The 22,373-nt window shown below is 46.2% G+C and overlaps 1 protein-coding gene across 1 annotated transcript in view; it reads right to left on the reverse strand.

The window, feature by feature from the left end:
- Nucleotides 1–4,742: 4,742 nt before the first annotated feature.
- The window catches only part of GML (glycosylphosphatidylinositol anchored molecule like), a 28,325-nt gene continuing 10,694 nt past the window's right edge, over nucleotides 4,743–22,373 (reverse strand). Inside the window, exons 2-4 of the mRNA XM_061438403.1 lie at nucleotides 11,957–12,035; nucleotides 11,259–11,366; nucleotides 4,743–5,196 (exon numbers count right to left, since the gene is read on the reverse strand). Of these exons, the coding sequence (XP_061294387.1) occupies nucleotides 4,898–5,196; nucleotides 11,259–11,366; nucleotides 11,957–12,017 (468 nt within the window). The 5' untranslated portion in view covers nucleotides 12,018–12,035 and the 3' untranslated portion in view covers nucleotides 4,743–4,897. The remainder of the gene's footprint in view (nucleotides 5,197–11,258; nucleotides 11,367–11,956; nucleotides 12,036–22,373) is intronic.

The following is a 22,373-nucleotide window of genomic DNA, read 5'->3' on the forward strand; positions in this document are numbered from 1 at the left end:
GCAGTGCCGGTCCTCTGTGATTGTGGCTGAAGTGCCCAGCCCAGGCCTGAATAGGCAGGTCGTGAGTCAGGTTTCCTAGAGGAGACACTGCCAAAAGCCCACCTGGACATCAGGGTCAATGATACTCATCTGAGAGCACGAGGGATGGTGAACCCCTCTGGCACGAGGCAGGCCGGCCATAGAGAAGCCTCTAGAAGAAGGGTGTGGGGCCACCTCTGACTCCCTTCAGTAGAGCCAGTCTGAAGTGCCCACTACCCTCTCACAGTGACCCACACAGGGACCACCTTGATCTCAAGGCCCGAAGAGGTTTGAACCACTGACAGCCAACTGGGATCCCCTCGTTGGCAGGAGCAGGCAGTCTGTCCCATCCCACCTAGGGCCAGGTGACACCCCAGGTAGAAAGTGGGCCCAGAGGCAGGATGAAGGGTGGTGGGGTCTCTCCACTCTCCCGCCCTCACCACCCCCAGTTCATCTGCTGAGGCACAGGCAGGCCGAGCAGGCAGCAAGGTGTGAGGAGTCGTGTTTCTGGCTGCACCAGCCCTGCCCCTACTGAGGGCTGGGGGGTCTCTCCACTCTCCCTGCCGTCAGTGAACCGCCCCCCAGGGCATCTGTTCAGTGCCAAGATCCCTGGAGGAGGACAAGAGCTGCACACCCCGTCACCACTCCAGTCCATCCGTGGGCAAAGAGGCCTGCGGCCGCCAGTGTGATCTTCTCCCACCCCAGACAGGACTGTTGAAAGGGACCCAGAGATTCATGGAGGGAGGAGGTTCCAGACTCTGTGGTCACACAGGCACAAGCTGGAGCCCTCGCCCAGCACACAGGTCCAGCCTTCATTCCCTCTGAGCCCTGAGTTCTTCTTATGGCAATTCTATAGAATTACCATTTCGCTGGGCCCCCTGAGGCACCGTGAGATGGGTTTTCGGGAAGTGCTGAGTTTTCTGGCTCAATGGGCACTCAACCTATCCGATCCTTCTCCCACCACTCAGTGGCCCTCCTCTGCAACGAGTGGAGCAAGTGTGGTGACAGGAAAGGAGTGAAAACCTAGTCCCATCATGGTGAGTGTGTGTCATTCTGCGGAGCTTGGCACATGTGGATGCTTGATTTTCACGGCAGCCCGAAGAGGCACGTGCTACCCTCATTCCCATTTTGCAGGTGAGAAAACCGGGGCTCAGAGGATTCGCTCATCTGGCAGAGTCTCATGGCGCTTCCATGGAAGGGGTGCTGCCTGAAGCCGTGAGGACCGTCCGATCTCTAAGGCCCTCGTTAAGGAACTTGGTTTGGTAGTGCTCACGGACATCGTGGAGACAAACTCCAGCTAAGCATCTCTGTCTGCTTTCCAGATCCTCTCCTGGATTTCTGTTTCTCCAGATTTCCTCTTTCAAGCCTATGGAGGGGCCCCTTTTTCTTGATCTGGCGTGGAATTTCCCGTCTTGCTGTGTGAGGATCTGTCCGGCTCTTTCTGACAACCTTCCAGGTTATTGCGGTCTCGAGTCTGCTGTGTGATCCTCATGATTCTTGCGCCTCTTCGGGTCTTTCAGTGTAGCTGCAGTAGTGCCTTTAAGAAGCCCGATGCCAGGAACTGGAGCGCCCTCTGTGCTCCCTGCTGCTGGGGTCTGCCTCAGGGCCCTGCCATCTCTTGCCCAGCGCTGTCGCTGTCCTGGAGCCACTCTGTGCTCACTGCTCAGCCCGGGTCTCCTCTGGGCTGACTAGTGTCAAGCCTAAACCCCCTTGAGGGCCTTGTCTCGGTTCTCGGGAGGGAATGGGGATCCGGGGCTTTGTCCTCAATCCACCTTGCAAAGCTAGGCTCGCTGCTCGCCTGATGGTGCTGAGGGCAGCTTGCCGTGTTGGTGTAGTGTTTTCAAGGTCTCACCTCCACGTGGGGCTCTGTGACAGCCTACAGGGGAGGGAAGGGAGGGGGTGGGAGGAGGTTCCAGAGGGAGGGAACCATGTATACCTGTGGCTGCTTCATGCTGAGATATGGCAGAAGCCAACACAACACTGGAAAGCAATTATCCTCTGATTAAAAATAAATACATTAAACAATACATGCAGTGACAGGTGTTTCAAGTTCAGCCTTCTTTTAAAAGCCTGGCCTCTCCGCGGGGTTCCAGTTGCGATTCCTAATCTCACTCTTGTCCTGTGCTTCAAGCCTTTCCCTGGGAAGTGGGGCCAGCAGACCTTAGGCTCAGTGGCTTGGCCCCAAGCCTCCCCTGGCGGCGCTGTACTGGCTTCCGTGCTCCCTCCTCCCTGCTCCTGGTCTCACCTTGCTTCCTGGTCCTGAAGACATCCTGCCCTTTTACAAGCACAGAAGTGCACTTTCTACATGTTCTGGATTATGTAGAGTTGCTGGAGTGGGGGGATTTTCAGAGTATTAGCTTGATCCTTGCTCGAACCCGAGGACCCTCAGTGGCTCATTTAAGCAGACAGCTGGTGTCTGGAAGCTTTCTGTCTGTGGCTGCCCTGGGGGATGACCGAGCATCCCACAACTGTCACGTCTCCACAAAGTGTTCTTCAGCTTTCTTGCGGGAGGAGTTGCCTACCTTACAGGAGGGGTCTTAGGTGTTTGTAGAACCCTGGACACCGGTCGGATTGCGGGCCAGTTTCAAATGGCTAAATATCCCCTTTCATTGATCACTTAACACGTGCTTATCAATAGCCAAAAGTCCGTTCATCGTAAGAGGACAATGAGCCCATTAGTAGCATAGAAAAGAAAATTCACATCCTGCCCACCTCTATAGACACAGAGGAGCATTTAACCAAATTCAATACCATTGCTGTGCTAAGAGCTACGGCACAAACCAGGAGTGGAACAAGGGCATCTATGAGAACCCAGGGCTAACACCATACTTCATTGTGAAAAACAGGCTGCTTTCCTCCTCAGACCAGGAACACGAGGTCTGCTCTCACCACTGCCAGTCAGCCCAGTCCTGGAGGTTCTACCAGAGCAGTTTGGCAACTAGAAGTCATCCAGACAGAAGAGGAAGGAAAACTGTCTCTACGGATGGATCAGATGATCCTGCTTACAGACCACCCGAAGGAAATCACTTCAAAGGATGATTTCTAAGAAAGCTTGCAGCAGTATTTCAAGATCCAAGTGCCGGGTATAAAAATCTATTGCATTTCTCTTCACTTGTAATGACGAAGGAAACACATTCCATTTATAAGAGTGTCAAAAAGAGGGAAACACCTAGGAATTAGTTCAGCAACAGATGATCAAATCTGTCCTGGGAAAACCACAAAGCACCACTGAAGAAATGAAAGACGGCTAGAGTTGTAAAGCCTCCTGCATCCATGGGTCAGAAGAGAGCATATTGCTACCAGGACAATTCTCCTCACATCAGTCTCCAGGTTTGATGTAATCCCAGTGAAATTTCCGGGCTTCCCTGGCAGCTCAGGGATAAAGAATCCACCTGCAATGCAGGAGATCCAAGTTAATTCCCTGGTCTGGGAAGATCCCCTAGAGGAGGGCATGGCAACCCATTCCAGCATTCTTGCCTGGAGAATCCCATGGACAGAGGAGCCTGATGGGCTACAGCTCATAGGGCTGCAAAGAGTCAGACATGACGGAAAGTACTGAGCACACATGCGTGCTCTGAAAACTCCATGTTCATCTGTGTAGAAAGTGCCAAGTTGATTCTGAAATTCACATGAATGCAAGGAACCTAGATGGCCAGTGTAATCCTAAAAAAGAATGACAAGGCAGGAGGACTCGCGTTTGCTGATTTCTAAGCTTACTGCATAGCAAACTTCTCAAGACAGGATGGTACTGGCACAAGGACAGACAGACCAATGGACTTGAACACAGCGTCCAGAAATGAAATGATATGTCTGTGGTCACTTGAGTTTTTACAGAGGGGCTAAGGCCATTCAACAGGGAGCATCTGTTTTCGAGGAATGTTGCTGGCACAACTTTCTAGCCACGTGGGAAAAAAAGAAGGTGGACCTCTACCTCATTCAGACAAGAACCGACTCAAATGCCCAAAGACTTAATCATAAGAGCTAACAGTGTAAAAGCCTCAGAAGAATACACGAAGCGAACTCTTCATGATCCTGGATTTGGCGAGATTCTTAAATTGGCAGCGAGTGCTGTTAAAAATGTGAATTTGAGGCACTGCTTTATCTCAGTCATTTCAATTCAGGGTGATTTAAAGGAGTAGAAGGAGGAAGAGAGCAACGATGGTCTGAGTTTCTGTTCCGTCAACACCTTTTTCTGATGCTGACCTTGGGAGCACGGAGCGTGACAGCAGTCGCCTGGACTTCTGTACCTGCCACTTCAAGGCAGTCAGAGGCTGGCCTTAGGGCCCTCACCCTCCTAATAGGCAGCATCTGGAGAAACCTTCCGTCACTCTTAGGAAGCCAGGCGCCACCGCGGGAGACGGCTCGAGTCGTGCAGAAGGTGTCTGACGGCAACAGGGCGATGTGCAGGGCGATGCACAGTCTCCATGGCAGCTCTGCCTGTCCTCATTCCACTGCTCTGCCAAGCACACTCTCCACTTCCGCCATCCCCACCTGAAGACTGGGAGCGTGCAGGCTCGGGTGCCTCAGGGGCATGTGGTCTGAGCAAACCTGGGGCCGCTCTTTAGGTGGGCATGTAGACCAGGCCCTGTGACGCTTTTGCTGTTACTAAAATACTCCACCTCTGCTCACTAAAGTGGCAAGAGGTTGTGTGAGGTGACACCTACCGAAGGGAAGAAAGATCAAACGTTAAAACCACAAAGAAATCTCTGAGTCCACAGAACCTGAACGATTCTGGTGTTTATTTCTCTCTGGAAACAATTCCTAAATGGGGAACTCATCAACTCGGGGCTCCAGGGGTCAGTGTCTGGCTCACAAGACAGTAAAGGACAGCTACCTTGTGAGAGATGGGGAGATAGTCAGCCCCCCCAAAGGAGGCCTCTCACGTCAGTGTGTTCCTGACCAGGATGGAGACGATGCTTAGGAACACAGTGGATTGCACCAATTGCGCATTTCCTTCGATATCCTCTTCAAGTGGATAATCGAGTGTGATGTCCCTCTCCAGATTAGTAGGTCCTCCAAAATTGCACATGTTCGAACCACAACAATGAACCCAATAGAAACTGTTAAATCTATGAGTCGTCTTTCTTCTGGGGGTTTCCGGAGGCTCTTCGGCTCTATACAGAAATGTGCAGTTAAATGTACAGTTCTTGTAAACGAGTATTTCCCGAGAATTCAAACCTAAAAAAGAAACAGAAATGAAAATCACAGATTTCATGCTTTCAACATCCAAATATCGAAGCACAGTTATCTTAACTAGCTCCATCCCTAAATATTGTTGTTGTTCTGTCGTGCAGTCATATCTGACTCTTTTCGACCCCATGAAGACAGCACGCCAGGCTTCCCTGTCCTTCATTATCTCCTGAAGTTTGCTCAAACACGTGTCCACTGACTGATGATGCCATTCAACCATCTCATCCTCTGTATCCCCTTTCTCCTCCTGCCTTCAACCTTTCCCAGCTTCAGGGTCTTTTACAATAAACCGACTCTGCCTCAGGTGGCCGAAGTACTGGAGCTTCAGGGACTCTCAAGATCTTCTGTAACACCACAGTTCAAAAGCATCAATTCTTTGGTTCAGATCTCACATCCATACACGACTACTGGAAAAACCATAGCCTTGACTATAAGGACTTCTGTCGGCAAAGTGATGTGTCTGCTTTTTAATGTGCTGTTTTAGATGTGTCACACCTTTTTTTCCCAAGGAGCAAGCATCTTTTAATTTCACCATTCTGCAGTCACCATTCTCAGTGATTTTGGATCCCAACAAAATAAAATCTGTTACTGTTTCCATTTCCCCCCCATCTATTTGCAATGAAGTGATGGGACTGCAGGCCATAATCTTCATTTTTTGAATGTTGAGTTCTAAGCCAGCCTTTTCCCTCTTCTCTTTCATCTTCATCAGGACTCTTTAGTTCCTCTTCACTTCCTGCCATTAGGGTGGTGCCATCTGCATATCTGAGGTTGCTGATATTTCTCCTGGCAGTGTTGATTCCAGTTTGTGATTCATCCAGCCTGGAAGTTTGCATGATGTAATCTTTGAATAAATTAAATAAGCAGGGTGACAATATACAGCCATGATGTACTCTTTTCCCAATTTTGAACCAGTTCGTTGTTAAGTCTGGTTCTAACTGCTGCTTCTTGACCAGCATACAGGTTTCTCAGGAGGCAGGTAAAGTGGTCTGGTATTCCCATCGCTTTAAGATTTTTCCACAGTTTGTTGTGATCCACACAGTCAACCGCTTTGGTGTAGTCAATAAAGCAGAAGGAGATGGTTTTCTGGAACTCTCTTGCTTTTTCGATGATCCAACAGATGTTGGCAATTTGATCTCTGGTTCCTCTGCCTTTTCTAAATACACCTTGTATATCTGGAAGATCTGGGTTCCTGTAATGTTGAAGCCTAGCTTGAAGGATTTTCAGCATCAACCTGCTAGCATGTGAAATGAGTGAAATAGTGCAGCAATATGAACATTCTTTGGTGTTGCCCTTCTTTGGGACTGGAGTGACAACTGACCTTTTCTAGTCCTGTGGCCACTGCTGAGTTTTCTAAATCTGCTGGCATATGGAGTGTAGCACTTCAACAGCATCATCTTTTAGGGTTTGAAAGAGCTCAGCTGGAATCCCATCACTTCCACTAGCTTTGCTCTTAGCAATGGTTGCAAAGGCCCACTGGATCACACTCTTGGATGTCTGGCTCTAAGTAAGTGACCATGCCATTGTGGTTATCCAGGTCATTAAGACCTTTTTTGTATAGTTCTTCTGTGTGTTCCTGATGCTTCTTTTTTGTCTCTTCTGCATCTCTTAGCTCCTTGCCATTTCTGCCCTTTATGGAGCCCATCTTTGCCTGCAATGTTCCCTTGGTATCTCTAGTTTTCTTGAGGAGATCTCTGGTCTTTCCCATTCTATTGTTTTCCTCTATTTCTTTGCACTGTTCACTTAAGAAGGCTTTCTTATCTCTCTTTGCTATTCTCTGGAACTCTGCATTCAGGTGGATACATCTTTCCCTTTCTCCTTTGTCTTCCACGTCTCTTCTCTGTTATTTGCAAGGCCTCCTCAGACAACCATTTTGCCTTCTTGCGTTTGTTTTTCTTGGGGATTGCTTCGGTCACCACCACCTGTACAATGTTATGAACGTCCGTCCATCCATAGTTCTTCAGGGACTCGGTCTTTCAGATCGAATCCCTTGATTCTATTTGTCACTTCTACTGTACAAATTATTTTATTTAACTCACACCAGAGTGGCCGAGTGGTTTCCCCTAGTTTCTACAATATAAGTCTGAATTTTCCAATAAGCAGTTCATGATCTGAACCACAGTCAGCTCTGGGTCTTGTTTTTACTGTTGTATAGAGCTTCTCCAACTTTGCCTGTAAAGAATATCATCAATTGGATTTTGGTATCGATCATCTGGTGATGTCCTCGTGTGGACTCACGTCTTGTGTTGTTGAAAGAGGGTGTTTGCTATGACCAGTGCATTCTCTTGGCAAAACTCTGTTAGCCTTTGCCCTGCTTCGTTTTGTACTCCAAGGACAAAGTTGTCTATGACTCTACATATCCCTTGACTTCTTACTTTTGCATTCCATTCCCCATGATGAAAAGGACATCTTTCGGTGTGTGTGTTAGTTCTAGAAGGTCTGTGGGGCTTCCCAGATGGCACTAGTGGTCAAGAACCTGCCTGCCAATGTAGGCGATGTAAGAGATCTAAGTTTGATCCTTGGGTCGGGAAGATCCCCTAGAGCAGGGCCCGGCAACCCATTCCAGTATTCCTGCCTCAATAATCCCATGAACAGAGGAGCCTGGCGGACTACAGTCCACAGAATTGCAGAGAGTCGGACACAACTGAAGCAACTAGCATGCACACATGCTAGAAGGTCTGGTAGGTTTTCATAAAACCGTTCCACTTCAGCTTCTTTGGCATTAGTGGCTGGGACATAAGACTTGGATTACTGTCACGTTGAATGGTTTGTCTCGGAAACAAACCAAGGTCATTCTGTCACTTTTCAGACTGCCCCCAAGTACTGCATTTTGGACTCTTTGGTTGACTATTAGGGCTACTCCATTTCTTCTAAGCGATTCTTGCCCACAGTAGTAGATATAATGGTCATCTGAATTAAATCTCCCATTCCCGTCCATTTTAGTTCACTGATTCCTAAAATGTCAATGTTCACTCTTGCCATCTCCGGTTTGACCACTTTCCTGTTGGACAACATCCAATTTACCTTGATTCATGGACCTAACCTTCCAGGTTCCTATGCAATAGTGTTCTTTACAGCTTCAGACTTTCACCACCAAACATCTACAATGCAGGGCTGTTTCTGCTTTGGCTCAGCCTCTTCATTCTTTCTGGAGCTATTTCTCTGCTCTTCCCAGTAGGATATTGGATACTAACCTAGGACGTTCATCTTTCAGTATCATTTGCCTTTCCATACTGTTCATGGGTTCTCAAGGCAAGAATGGTGAAGTGGTTTGCCATTCCTTTCTCCAGTGGACCACGTTTTCTTAGAGCTCTCCACCATGACCCATCTGCCTTGGGTGGCCCTGCACTGCGTGGCTCAGAGTTTCATTGAAATACACAAGGCTGTGATCCATGTGACCTTTTTGATTAGTTTTCTGTGATTGTGGTTTTCATTCTGTCTGGCCTCTGATGGATGGGGATGAGAGGCTTGTGCAAACCTCCTGATGGGAAGGACTGGCTTTGTGGAAGACCCGGTCTGGCTCTGGTGGGCAGGGCCTTGCTCAGTAAACCTTTAATCCAATTCTCTGCTGATGGTTGGGGTGGTGCTCCCTCACTGTAGTTTGGTCTAAGGCAGCCCAGTCCTGGAGTCTGTAGTGTCTATGATAGGCTGCAGGCTCTATGGTCAGGCGAATGGTGATCTCCTCCAAGAGGATTTACGCCAACATGCTACACCTCCCAGGACTGCTGTGGCCTGTGCCCCTGACCCCACAGCAGGCCACTGTCAACCCACACCTCTGCCAGAGACTCTCGAACATTCACAAGCAAGTCTGCCTTGGTCCCTTGTGGGGTCACTGCTCCTTTCACATGAGTCCTGGTGCACACAAACTTTTATTTGTTCAGTTCAGTAGTTCAGTCATGTTTGACTCTTTGCAACCCCACGGACTGCAGCATGCCACGCTTCTCTGTCCATCACCACCTCCCAGCGTTTACTCAAACTCATGTGCATTGAGTGGTGATGCTATCCAACCGTCTCATCCTTTGTCGTCCCCTTCTCCACTCATCTTCAATATTTCCCAGCATCAGGGTCTTTTCCAGTGAGTCGGTTCTTCACATCAGGTGGCCAAAGTATTGGAGTTTCAGCTTCAGCATCAGTCCGTCCAGTCAATGTTCAGGACTGATTTCTTTTAGGATGGACTGGTTGGATCTCCTTGCAGTCCAAGGGACTTTCAAGAGTCTTCTCCAACACTACAACTCAAAACCATAAATTCTTCAGCACTCAGCTTTCTGTATAGTCCAAAGCTCACATCCATACATGATTACTGGAAAAGCCATAGCTTTGACTAGATGGACCTTTGTAGGTAAAGTAATGTCTCTGCTTTTTAATATGCTGTCTAGCTTGGCCACAGCTTTTCTTCCAAGGAGCAAATGTCTTTTAATTTCATGGCTGCAGTCACCATCTGCAGTGATTTTGGAGCCCCCCCAAATAAAGTCTCTCACTGTTTCCATTGTTTCCCCATCTATTTGCCATGAAGTGATGGGACCAGATGCCATGATCTTAGTTTTCTGAATGTTGAGTTTTCAGCCAGCATTTTCACTCTCCTCTTTCACTCTCATCAACACTTTCTGCCATAAGGGTGGTGTCATCTGGGTATCTGAGGTTATTGATATTTCTCCCGGCAATCTTGATTCCAGCTTGTGCTTCATCCACCCCAGCGTTTCTCGTGATGTACTCTGCGTATAGGTTAAGTGAGCAGAGTGACAATATACAGCCTTGACATACTCCTTTCCTGATTTGGAACCAACCACTCTGTTGTTCCATGTCCAGTTCTAACTGTTGCTTCTTGATCTGCATACAGATTTCTCAAGAGGCCCGTCAGATGGTCTGGTATTCCCATCTCTTTCAGAATTTTACACAGTTTGCTGTGATCCACACAGTCAAAGGCTTTGGCATAGTCAAGAAAGCACAGGTAGATGTTTTTCTGGAACTCTAATTTTTTCGAAGATCCAATGGATGTTGACAATTTGATATCCGGTTCCTCTTTGTTACAAGGCCTTAAATTCTTTTGAAAAATGTTTATGTATTCCATAGTTTGGGCCACATCAGGTCTTAGATGCAGGATGTGGGAGCTTTCCTTGTGGCACCCAGGCTTCTCTCTCCTTGTGGCCCACGGGTTCCAGAGCATGAGGGATCATTAGTTGTAGAAGACGGCCTTAACCGCCCTGCCACATGTGGGATCTCAGCTCCCCAACCAGGGTTGAACCCACGTCCCGTGCACTGAAAGGTAGATTCTTAACACTGGACCACCAGGGAAGTCCCCAGTGCCTAAACTTCTCGAGTAAGCAAGAATATTCAGGTCCACTAGAATTTTCATTACCTCATCAACAACTTCACCTGGGGATGATTTTCCATCTACACTGCCAACTTATCTAGGCACCTGGCCTCCCTAAGTAAGTTTACAGTTCCTTGTAAGGAAGCTATACAAAGGAGTCACTCTGTTCATTACTTGTCATAAGGAATCTAGGGACCCAGAAATGAATGGAGACCAGGAAATATGTTTTTGCTGATGTCCCAAAGATCATACAGACCCTCAACAAGAAAGCGCCTATAGCACGGTCTTCTGCTGATAATCTGCAGTTGCCATGGCCCTTCTACATCAGCTCCTTGTGTGGTAAGCACTTTCCTGAGGGATCTAGGTGCATCCACGTTTTGGGCCTGCTTTGTTGGAAAACCTTGCCGGAGGACCACGCTCCTGTGAGAAACAAGGAATTGCCTAAGCTGCACTGGGGAATCTACCTCCTTGACCAGGGATGGCCAAGGAGTGGAGGCCTTGAGTGGCAGCAGTCCTTCCAGCCCCTGAAGACACAGCAGGACACCTGTGGACACATGGGCCCACGTGGCAGGCTATGTGTCTCTGCAAGAGTCTATTACTGCCTGCCCTTTAATGGTGCTGAGCCTCAACATAGAAACACGCTCTCGGGATGGGTACAGAGAGAGAAAAGAGTGGCGCTGTCCCCTAAAACTGCATTGATGGGGTGACTCGTTAAGGAGTAAGAAGGTAATCTGGTACTTACGCATGGAGACAGTAAAACAGCGCCTAATATCATAAGGACACGTTCTCTTAACTGGACAATGGAAGGTGTTTTTCACGATACACTCATGGCATTGTACGTTAAAGGTCCCTAGATAAAAGAGAACAGAGTCAGACTCCACCTTCATTGCCACTCACTGCATCTGCCCAGCAGCCGGCCCCTTCCCTCAGCCTCAAGGACTCCCTGAGGCTACACAGCTCAGTCCTCAGTGGGCTCCGAGCCTGGGCAGCATGAGCTTCCTGGACACCAGGACGCCAGGTACACCCAGGAGTTTTTTCTTCTCAGAGACAGGTTCTCAGGAAAGCTCCCAGCTGTCAGGACTGTGAGCCTCTGCTCTGTTGATGGACCCACCTTTTCATGCAGAGCCTGTAGTCATAAGGGACCAAAGCCTCCCTGAGTTCCCTGCACCCAGCCATGCCCGCCTGTTCCAAAGAGGAAGGGCCACAGCCAGAGACTCCCCCGTGCCCACCCTGCGGCCCTGCATCCACTGGTCCTTAGAGGGGCTTCCCTCCATCCTGACCCTCCCCCTGCTCCTGGACACCCTGTGCTCACCAACTGCACAATTGCTAAGATGGAGATCTCAGCTGGCTAAAATGGTGAAAATTCCATTCAGACCCTTAAAATGACCCCAATAAAGTCAAGTCTCATCCTCTTCAAGAAACAGAAGCACTGATACTCACAGGGCTCGACGAAGCCCAGTGGCAATCCCATGAAGAGGAGGAAGGCAAAGAGGAGCATCATCCCTGTGAGGGCTTGAACCTGTAGGTGAGGAAAGCCAGGGCACAAGTCAGCAAGTGTGTGGCTCTTGTAGCCACTTCTGGTCTCTCATCTGAGCAGCACGAGTCCTGGCCACCCTTCCCACCTTCCAGCACCTCTGGCTCTCGGCTGAGCATGGCTCTGGGTAGTGACGAGCTTGCAGCCCTTTCCTACACACAGTGGCTTCGCCTCGCTCAAGCCTTCATCCTAGATGAAGACATGCTCCTACTCTCCATCAGGCAGAGCGTGAGGCTCAGAGTGGTCTGGGGCTGTCTCCTCGTGGCCCTCACACTCCACAAGGAACCCCTGATCTCCCTGTGGTGTCCCGACCTCAAGGCTGACCTGTGTGAAGAGGTCACATGGAACATGCTCCATTCAACTACTTCTAACTTGTATGAGCTCTGAGACAGGTAGAGGGCAGTGACAAGAGAAGAGGAACTAGTGGAGAAGAAGCCAGAAGCCCAGTGCCTGTGCTAGGAAGCATGGACCACATGCCATCATGTCTCCCGGGGACTGGGGTTCACACGGCTCCACATTTCTAGAGGGGAGGCCCTGCGGCTCGTCACCCAAGCCCACACACCAGCACTGGCTGGAGGGAAAGCCCCCCAGCACCAGGAGTGCCCGCACCTGAAACATTTCCTTGTGGGGACTCATCAGCAACCTTGAAGCCTCCAATGTCTATGGTCCTTCCGGATATTCCCTCCCCGTCCCCAGGGGCCCTGTCTCCCTTGTCAACCAGGGGATTTGCCCTTTCTGCTCAGGGGCTCCTGTCTGAGGGACATGCCTCGCCTGCTGCTGCCTGTCACCCTGAGGAGACCCAGGTGCAGCCCCTGACAGGTACCTGCCATGGGACCAGCTGAAGCCCAGGATGGGGGCTGACTGTGCATCAGCCAGCCATGCTCCTTGGGTGGGGACCATCAGTGTCCTGCCCCTGGGTCCCTGGCTCTCTTCACGCATGCTCTCTCAGGGATGGCTGGGCCTCAACCTGCTTATGGACAAATGTCCTCCCACTCGAGGTGAATTTGGGTCAAAGCAGCAGGTGCAGAGGACCAAGACTGAGGAGGGGATCCGAGTCATTGCCCTGCAGGGGCTGCTGATCTGCCCAGCCAGTCAGCCTCCCACGTGGTACCACCGTCTCCATGTCCAAACCCCTTCCCACCCATCCTGTCTGCTCTTCTTACATCTGTCCCTTCCTTCAAGCCACCCGTGCTCCCACTGCCAGTCTCGAGGGCAGCTCAGACCCAGAACCACCCCAAGTGCTCCCGGAAGAGGAGCCTCAGATAGAGAAACCGAGGAGACTGTCGTATGCACCCATCTCATCAGGACAGCGAGGGAGAGAACAAGACTGTGGAGGAGTAGGTGGCCATGGAGTACGTCTCTCTCCACGGATACATCAGGAATACACCTTTAGACACAGAAATGCATCCAGAACTCCAGCTGAGAGTGGAGAGGAGCGCCTGACCAGTGGAAAACAATATACAAAGCCACGCAAAACTCAGTAGGACAAAGGAACTAGAGGGATAAACAGGACTGTTAGCAGGACTGGACCTGCCCTCAGCCAGTGGGGGAACTGAAACAGGGGTCTGATCTCGACACTGAAGCGATTGTCTGAGCCAGACCAGAAACATTTAAGGCTCAGAGTGAAACAGCTGTTCCGTGGCCACCTAAATGGAATGAGAACCAGAGAGTCCTTTCCACAGCCATACATACCCCAGACAGGGACGCAGGTCCCCTGGAAGGCGCATCGACTGGTAGCTGGACCTTAGGGATTGTGGAGCAACCCCAGGGCAACGGCTGCTGTTGACTGTGCGAGACACAGCGAGGGGATGTGAGCAGGGAGACTGTGGTGGGAAATGCCTGTGCAAGAAAGCCAGGCAGCCATGGAAGCAAGGCGATACTGCTGAGTCACGTGCAGGGCGTGAAGCCATCACCATAGCTTCTCTCTCTCCACACACCAGCATCGGCAGCTGAACAATAGCGAGGCTGGTCCATCAAACGCCTGACACATTGAACCACAGAGGAGGACCCCGCCCAGGGTGCCTCTCCAAGTGCCTAATGTGCCGATCTACAAAGTAGACCCCAGGCAGGGGGGCCCCTCTATGTGCCTGATGCGCCAAACAACAGAGAAGGACCCCAGGCAAGGGAATCCTCTAAGTGCCTGAATGGGCGGAGCTACGGAGAAAGACTGGCCAAAGAGGCCTTCTGATCGCCAGCTACAAGAGGCTTGAAAAAGACTCTGATAGGGCCATAACTCCTGTGGCAGAGGCAGTCCATGTCCCTGCACACTTGGTGCTCCAGGGTCATCGCAAGCCAAGCAGCTGTGCCACCTTCACGTTCAACTCTAATTGGGGCAGAGCTGCCGCAGGCAAAAAAGTCTTGTATCTACACACACAGGGGCGCTTCGGTAGTGTCCCAACTCTTTGCGATCCTGTAGACTGTGGCCTGCCAGGCTTCTCTGTCAGGGAAGGGGGTTCTCTAGGCAAGAATACTGGAGCAGATGGGCTAGTACTGGTTGCCATACCCTTCTAGGGCACTATATTTTCCGCTGCCCTAGCTGCCAATTCCCCTGAGTACCTGTGCTGCCAGAACCCCTGTGAACCAAGCAGCTGCACCACCTCCACACCTGGCCCTCTCAGGGGCAATCCCAAGTCCTCTAGGGCAGCCTCAGGAGCAAACCCCAAAGGACAACCCACATGCACAGGTGGAAATAAAACCACAACTGAAACCCAGGAGCAGTGTGGCTAAGGAAGAAGACCCAAAACCTTCCTGCCAGCCTTACAAGCTGCAGATTAAATCCACAGGATCAACTAGGCAGACTCTGTGTCTACAGTATACATAAAAGGACATTGAGAGCTCTCACAAAAGAAAATGCACTAGTTCTGATAGCTGTGGACACTGAAAACAAGAACACACAGGAGTAGGACCAGATTAGAATATGAGATGCCCCTGCAGCAGGTCCAGAGACCAGCACAGTGTTGGAGGGCATCCTAGGAAGGTGAGGTGGACTGTGACTCCCAGTGAGGGAAAGGACTCTGACAGCAGCCACTCAAGAAAAACATTTATTATTCTGTTTTTTAATTAATTAATTTATTTTACAATATTGTATTGGTTTTACCATACATTGACTTGAATCTGCCGTTGGTGTACATGTGTTCCCCATCCTGAACCCCCTTCCCACCTCCCTCCCCATCCCATCCCTCTGGGTCATCCCAGTGCACCAGCCCCGAGCACCCTGTATCGTGCATCGAACCTGGACTGGAGATTCGTTTCACATATGATAATTCACATGTTTCAATGCCATTCTCTCATATCATCCCACCCTCACCCTCTCCCGCAGAGTCCAAAAGACTGTTCAATGCATCTGTGTCTCTTTTGCTGTCTTGCATACAGGGTTATCATTACCATCTTTCTAAATTCCATATATATACCTTAGTATACTCTATTGGTGTTTTTCTTTCTGGCTTTTTTCACTCTGTATAATAGGCTCGTTTCATCCACCTCATTAGAACTGATTCAATTGTATTCTTTTCAACAGCTGAGTAATATTCCGTTATGTATATGTACCACAGCTTTCTTATCCATTCGTCTACCAATGGACATCTAGATTGCTTCCACGTCCTGGCTATTATAAACAGTGCTGCGATGAATCCTGGGGTCCATGTGTCTCTTTCCATTCTGGTTTCCCCGGTGTGTATGCCCAGCAGTGGGATTGTTGGGTCCATATGGCAGTTCTGTTTTCAGTTTCTTAAGGAATCTGCACACTGTTCTCCACGGTGGCTACTAGTTTGCATTCCCACCAACAGTGTAAGAGGGTTCCCTTTCCTCCACACCCTCTCCAGCATTTATTGCTTGTACACTTTTGGATAGCAGCCATTCTTACTGGCGTGAAATGGTACCTCATTGTGGTTTTGGTTTGCATTTCTCTGATAATGAGTGATGTTGAGCATCTTTTCATGTGTTTGTTAGCCATCTGTATGTCTTCTTTGGAGAGATGTCTGTTTAGTACTTTGGCCCACTTTTTGATTGGGTCGTTTATCTTTCTGGAATTGAGCTGCAAGAGTTGTTTGTCTATTTTTGAGATTAATTCTTTGTCCATTGCTTCGTTTGCTATTATTTTCTCCCATTCTGAAGGCTGTCTTTTCACCTTGCTTATAGTTTCCTTTGTTGTGTAGAAGATTTTAATTTTAATTAGGTCCCATTTGTTTATTTTTGCTTTTATTTCTAATATTCTGGGAGGTGGGTCATAGAGGATCCTGCTGTGGTTTATGTCGGAGAGTCTTTTGCTTATGTTTTCCTCTAGGAGTTTAATAGTTTCTGGTCTTACGTTTAGATCTTTAATCCATTTTGAGTTTATTTTTGTGTATGGTGTTAGAAAGTGTTCTAGTTTCATTCTTTTATGAATGGTTGACCAGTTTTCCCAGCACCACTTGTTTAAAGAGATTGTCTTTTCTCCATTGTATATTCTTGCCTCCTTTGTCAAAGATAAGCTGTCCATAGGTGTGTTTTCTATTTTGGGCTTTCTATTTTGTTCCACTGATCTATATTTCTGTCTTTGTGCCAGTGCCATACTGTCTTGATGACTGTGGCTTTGCAGTAGAGATTGAAGTCAGGCAGGTTGATTCCTCCAGTTCCATTCTTCTTTCTCAAGATTGCTTTGGCTATTCGAGGTGTTTTCTATTTCCATACAAATTGTGAAATTATTTGTTCTAGTTCTCTGAAAAATACCATTGGTAGCTTGATAGGGATTGCATTGAGTCTATAGATTGCTTTGGGTATTATACTCATTTTCACTATATTGATTCTTCTGATCCATGAACATGGTATATTTCTCCATCTGTCTGTGTCCTCTTTGATTTCTTTCATCAGGGTTTTATAGGTTTCTATATATAGGTCTTCTGTTTCTTTAGGAAGATATATTCCTAAGAATTTTATTCTTTTCGTTGCAATGGTGGATGGAATTGTTCCTTGATTTCTCTTTCTGTTTTCTCATTGTTAGTGTATTGGAATGCAAGGGATTTCTGTGTGCTAATTTTATATCCTGCAGCTATACTATATTCATTGATTAGCTCTAGTAATTGTCTGGTGGAGTCTTTAGGGTTTTCTATGTAGAGGATCATGTCATCTGCAAACAGTGAGAGTATTACTTCTTTTCCAATCTGGATTAGGATAAATGCCCACCAAACCAAACAAAAGAGGAAGAGATAGGGAATCTACCTGATAAAGCATTCCGAATAATGATAGTGAAAATGATCCAAAATCTTGAAAACAAATTGGAGTTACAGATAAATAGCCTGGAGACAAGGATCGAGAACATGCAAGAAAGGTTTAACAAGGACCTAGAAGAAATAAAAAGAGTCAATATATAATGAATAATGCAATAAATGAGATCAAAAACACTCTGGAGGGAACCAACAGTAGAATAATGGAGGCAGAAGATAGGATAAGGGAGGTAGAAGATAGAATGGTAGAAATAAATGAAACAGAGAGGAAAAAACAATTAAAAGAAATGAGGACAACCTCAGAGACCTCTGGGACGATGTTAAATGCCCCAACATTCGAATCATAGGAGTCCCAGAAGAAGAAGACAAAAAGAAAGGCCATGAGAAAATACTTGAGGAGATCACAGTTGAAAACTTCCCTAAAATGGGGAAGGAAATAATCACTCAAGTCCAAGAAACCCAGAGAGTCCCAAACAGGAGAAACCCGAGGCAAAACACCCCAAGACACATATTAATCAAATTAACAATGATCAAACACAAAGAACAACTATTAAAACCAGCAAGGGAAAAACAACAAATAACACACAAGGGGATTCCCATCAGGATAACAGCTGATCTTTCAATAGAAACTCTTCAGGCCAGGAGAAAATGGCAGAACATCCTTAAAGTAATGAAAGAAAATAACCTAAAGCCCAGATTACTGCACCCAGCAAGGATCTCATTCAAATACGAAGGAGAAATCAAAAGCTTTACAGACAAGCAAAAGCTGAGAGAAATCAGCAACACCAAACCAGCTCTCCAACAAATGCTAAAGGATCTTCTCTAGACAGGAAACACAGAAAGGGTATATGAACTCGAACCCAAAACAATAAAGTAAATGGCAACAGGATCATACTTAACAATAATTACCTTAAATGTAAATGGGTTGAATGCCCCAACCAAAAGACAAAGACTGGCTGAATGGATACAAAAAAAGACCCCTATATATGTTGTCTACAAGAGGCCAACCTCGAAACAAGGGACACAGAGTGTCACTCTGTGTCACAGAGTGAAAGTGAAGGGCCGGAAAAAGATATTCCACGCAAACAGAGACCAAAGAAAGCAGGAGTAGCTACACTCATACCAGAGAAAACAGACTTTAAACAAAGGCTGTGAAACGAGACAAAGATGGACAGTACATAATGATCAAAGGATCGATCCAAGAGGAAGATATAACAATCATAAATATATATGCACCCAACATAGGAGCACTGCAATATGTAAGACAAAGGCTAACACATATGAAAGGGGAAATTAACAGTAACACAATAATAGTGGGAGATTTTAATACCACACTCACACCTATGGACAGATCAACTGGGAAACACAAACTTTAAATGACACAATAGACCAGTTAGACCTAATTGACATCTATAGGACATTTCACCCCAAAACAATGAATTTCACCTTTTTCTCAAGCGTACATGGAACCTTCTCCAAGACAGATCACATCCTGGGCCATAAATCTAGTCTTGGTAAATTCAATAAAATTGAAATCATTCCAAGCATCTTTTCTGACCACAATGCAGTAAGATTAGCTGTCAATTACAGGAGAAAAACTATTAAAAATGCCAACATATGGAGGCTGAACAACACACTGCTGAATAAACAATAAATCACAGAAGAAATCAAAAAGAAATCAAAATATGCATAGAAATGACTGAAAATGAAAACACAACAACCCAAAACCTAGGGGACACTGTAAAAGCAATGCTAAGGGGAAGGTTCATAGCAATACAGGCTTACCTCAAGAAACAAGAAAAAAGTCTAATAAATAACCTAACTCTACACCCAAAGCAACTTGAAAAGGAAGAAATTATGAACCCCAGGGTTAGTAGAAGGAAAGAAATCTTAAAAATTAGGGCAGAAATAAATGCAAAAGAAACAAAAGAGACCATAGCAAAAATCAACAAAACCAAAAGCTGGTTCTTTGAGAAGATAAATAAAATTGACAAACCATTAGCCAGACTCATCAAGAAACAAAGGGAAAAAAATCAAATCCACAAAATTAGAAATGAAAATGGAGAGATCACAACAGACAACACTGAAATACAAAGGATCATGAGACTATTATCAGAAACTATATGCAAATAAAATAGACAACTTGGAAGAAATGGACAAATTCTTAGAAAAGTACAACTTTCCAAAATTGAACCAGGAAGAACTAGAAAATCTTAACAGACCCATCACTGGCACAGAAATTGACACTGTAATCAGAAATCTTCCAACAAACAAAAGCCCAGGACCAGACGGCTTCACAGCTGAATTCTACCAAAAATTTAGAGAAGAACTAACACCTATCCTACTCAAACTCTTCCAGAAAATTACAGAGGCAGGTAAACTTCCAAACTCATTCTATGAGGCCACCATCACCCTAATACCAAAAGCCGACAAAGATGCCACCAGAAAAGAAAACTACAGGCCAATATCACTGATGAACATAGCTGCAAAAATCCTTAACAAAATTCTAGCAAACAGAATCGCACAACATATTAAAAAGATCATACATCATGACCAAGTGGCCTTTATCCCAGGGATGCAAGGAATCTTCAATATCCACAAATCAATGTAATACACCACATTAACAAATTGAAAGATAAAAACCATATGATTATCTCCACAGATGCAGAGAAAGCCTTTGACAAAATTCAGCATCCATTGATGAGAAAAACCCTCCAGAAAGCAGGAATAGAAGGAACATACCTCAACATAATAAAAGCTATATATGACAAACCCTCAGCAAACATTATCCTCAATGGTGAAAAATTGAAGGCATTTCCCCTCAAGTCAGGAACAAGACAAAGGTGCCCACCCTCACCGCTACTATTCAACATAGTTTTGGAAATTTTGGCCACACCAATCAGAGCAGAAAAAGAAATAATGGAAAAACATTTATTATTCTTATGTTTTGACTTCTTCTGTATATTCTTTTGGATTTTTCTTCTTTCCCTCCACCCCCCCTCACCACTGTAGTTGTCGATTTTCTTTGCACTATGAAATGTGGTTAACCTGTTGAGCTTTTTTTTTTCCCTCAGTCACTTTTTTTTATAGTTGTTATAAACCTCTGCCTCTACATTGGGCTTTTGCAGTTCTGTGGAGTTTTCAGTTTTTTTCTTTAAAAAATTTTTTAAAACCTATTATTATTTTTTCATTATTCCTTTGCTTTTCCTATTCTTTCCCCCTTGAAGTTCATCTTAAATGTATATAAATCTTCCTCAACTACCTCTATTTAACTTTGCACATCTATTCTTTCTTTCTTTCCTCTCAACATATTTGATAGCTTTATTTTCATTGCTTTATTCCCCAATTGGCACCTTGCTTTAGTTTTGCTTTCCAGTTTGTTCTCTAGTTAGTTTTTTTCTGGTAGATATAATTTTTGGTTTCTTTTGTTCGCTGGGTCAATCTATTGTACTTTATATTTGTTGGACTGTTTTGATTTTGTTTGTGTGTGTATATGGGGAAACAGTGGAAACAGTATCAGACTTTATTTTGGGGGCTCCAAAATCCCTGCAGATGGTGACTGCAGCCATGAAATTAAAAGACGCTGACTCCTTGGAAGGAAAGTTATGAGCAACCTAGATAGCATATTCCAAAGCAGAGACATTACTTTGCCAACAAAAGTCCGTCTAGTCAAGGCTATGGTTTTTCCAGTGGTCATGTATGGATGTGATAGTTGGACTGTGAAGAAAGGTGAGCACCGAAAAATTGATGCTTTTGAACTGTGGTGTTGGAGAAGAAGCTTGAGAGTCCCTTGGACTGCAGGGAGTTCCACTAGTGCATTCTAAAGGAGATCAGTCCTGTGTATTCTTTGCAAGGACTGATGCTAAAGCTCAAACTCCAATACTCTGGCCACCTCACGCAAAGAGTTGACTCATTGGAAAAGACTCTGATGCTGGGAGGGATTGGGGGCAGGAGGAGAAGGGGACGACAGAGGATGAGGTGGCTGGATGGCATCACCGACTCCATGGACATGAGTTTGGGTGAACTTCGGGAGTTGGTGATGGACAGGGAGGCCTGGTGTGCTGCAGTTCACAGGGTCGCAAAGAGTCAGACCCAACTGAGTGACTGAACTGAACTGAACTGATGATGGGTGTATATGTATACATGTATATTCAGTCACACTTTTTAGTGTTATAAACCTCTGCCTCTACGATGGGCTTCTGCAGTTCTGTGGAGATTTCCTTTTTTATTTTTTTCCTTTTTCATTCTTCTTCGATTTTTTACTTTCCTCTTTTTCCAATTTTCAATTTTCATTTTTTGAAACATATCATATATTTTCTACATGTATTCCCTTCTTTGCCTTTCTGACTATTCTGTTCCCCTTGCAGTTAACCTTTAATGTATGTAAATCTTCATCTACCTGTTTTTAACTTCGCACAACTATTCCTTCTTTTCTTTCTTTCCTTTCCTCTCAACATATCTGTGGGTTGTGTTTTCATTGCTTTATTCCCCACTCGGCACCTTGCTTTAGTTTTGTTTTCCAGTTCGTGCTCTAGTTAGTTTTGTTCTTAACTGCTAAATATAATTTTTAATTTCCTTTGTTTGCCAGGTTAATCTACTGTACTTTATTTTTGCTGGACTATTTTCATTAGCTCATGGGTGTATATGTGTACATTCCATTATTTTAATCCTTATTTGCCTGATTTTGTAACTGCCAAACCCCATTTGTGTGGGGTTCATCTTTGGTTTCTTGTTTTGGGATATTTGTTTTAATCTCACTGAATGCCATAACAAACCACTTGCGGAATCTTGTTCCTGACCAGAGATCAAGCCTTGAGCCTTTGGAGTGGGAGCACTGACTCCAAGACCCTAGACTACCAGAGAACTAGCCCAAGGGAGTATCAAATGGTGTGAAGTCACACAAAGGAAACAAAAGGTCTTGAATACAAGACCCAGCATCACCCAACCACTAGTAGCACCCTGGGCAACATGTCTCATCTAAATAACGAACAAAACAGAAATACAAACCCAATCATCAGCAGACAGGATTACCACTTCACTCAGCCTTGCCCATCAGAGGAAAAACAAACAAACAAAAACTCAGCACAAATCTCACCCAAAGAAAAGCTTACACAAACCACTG

The sequence above is a fragment of the Bos javanicus genome, chromosome 14 (assembly GCF_032452875.1).
Source record: "Bos javanicus breed banteng chromosome 14, ARS-OSU_banteng_1.0, whole genome shotgun sequence".
In the NCBI taxonomy this organism is placed as follows: domain Eukaryota; kingdom Metazoa; phylum Chordata; class Mammalia; order Artiodactyla; family Bovidae; genus Bos; species Bos javanicus.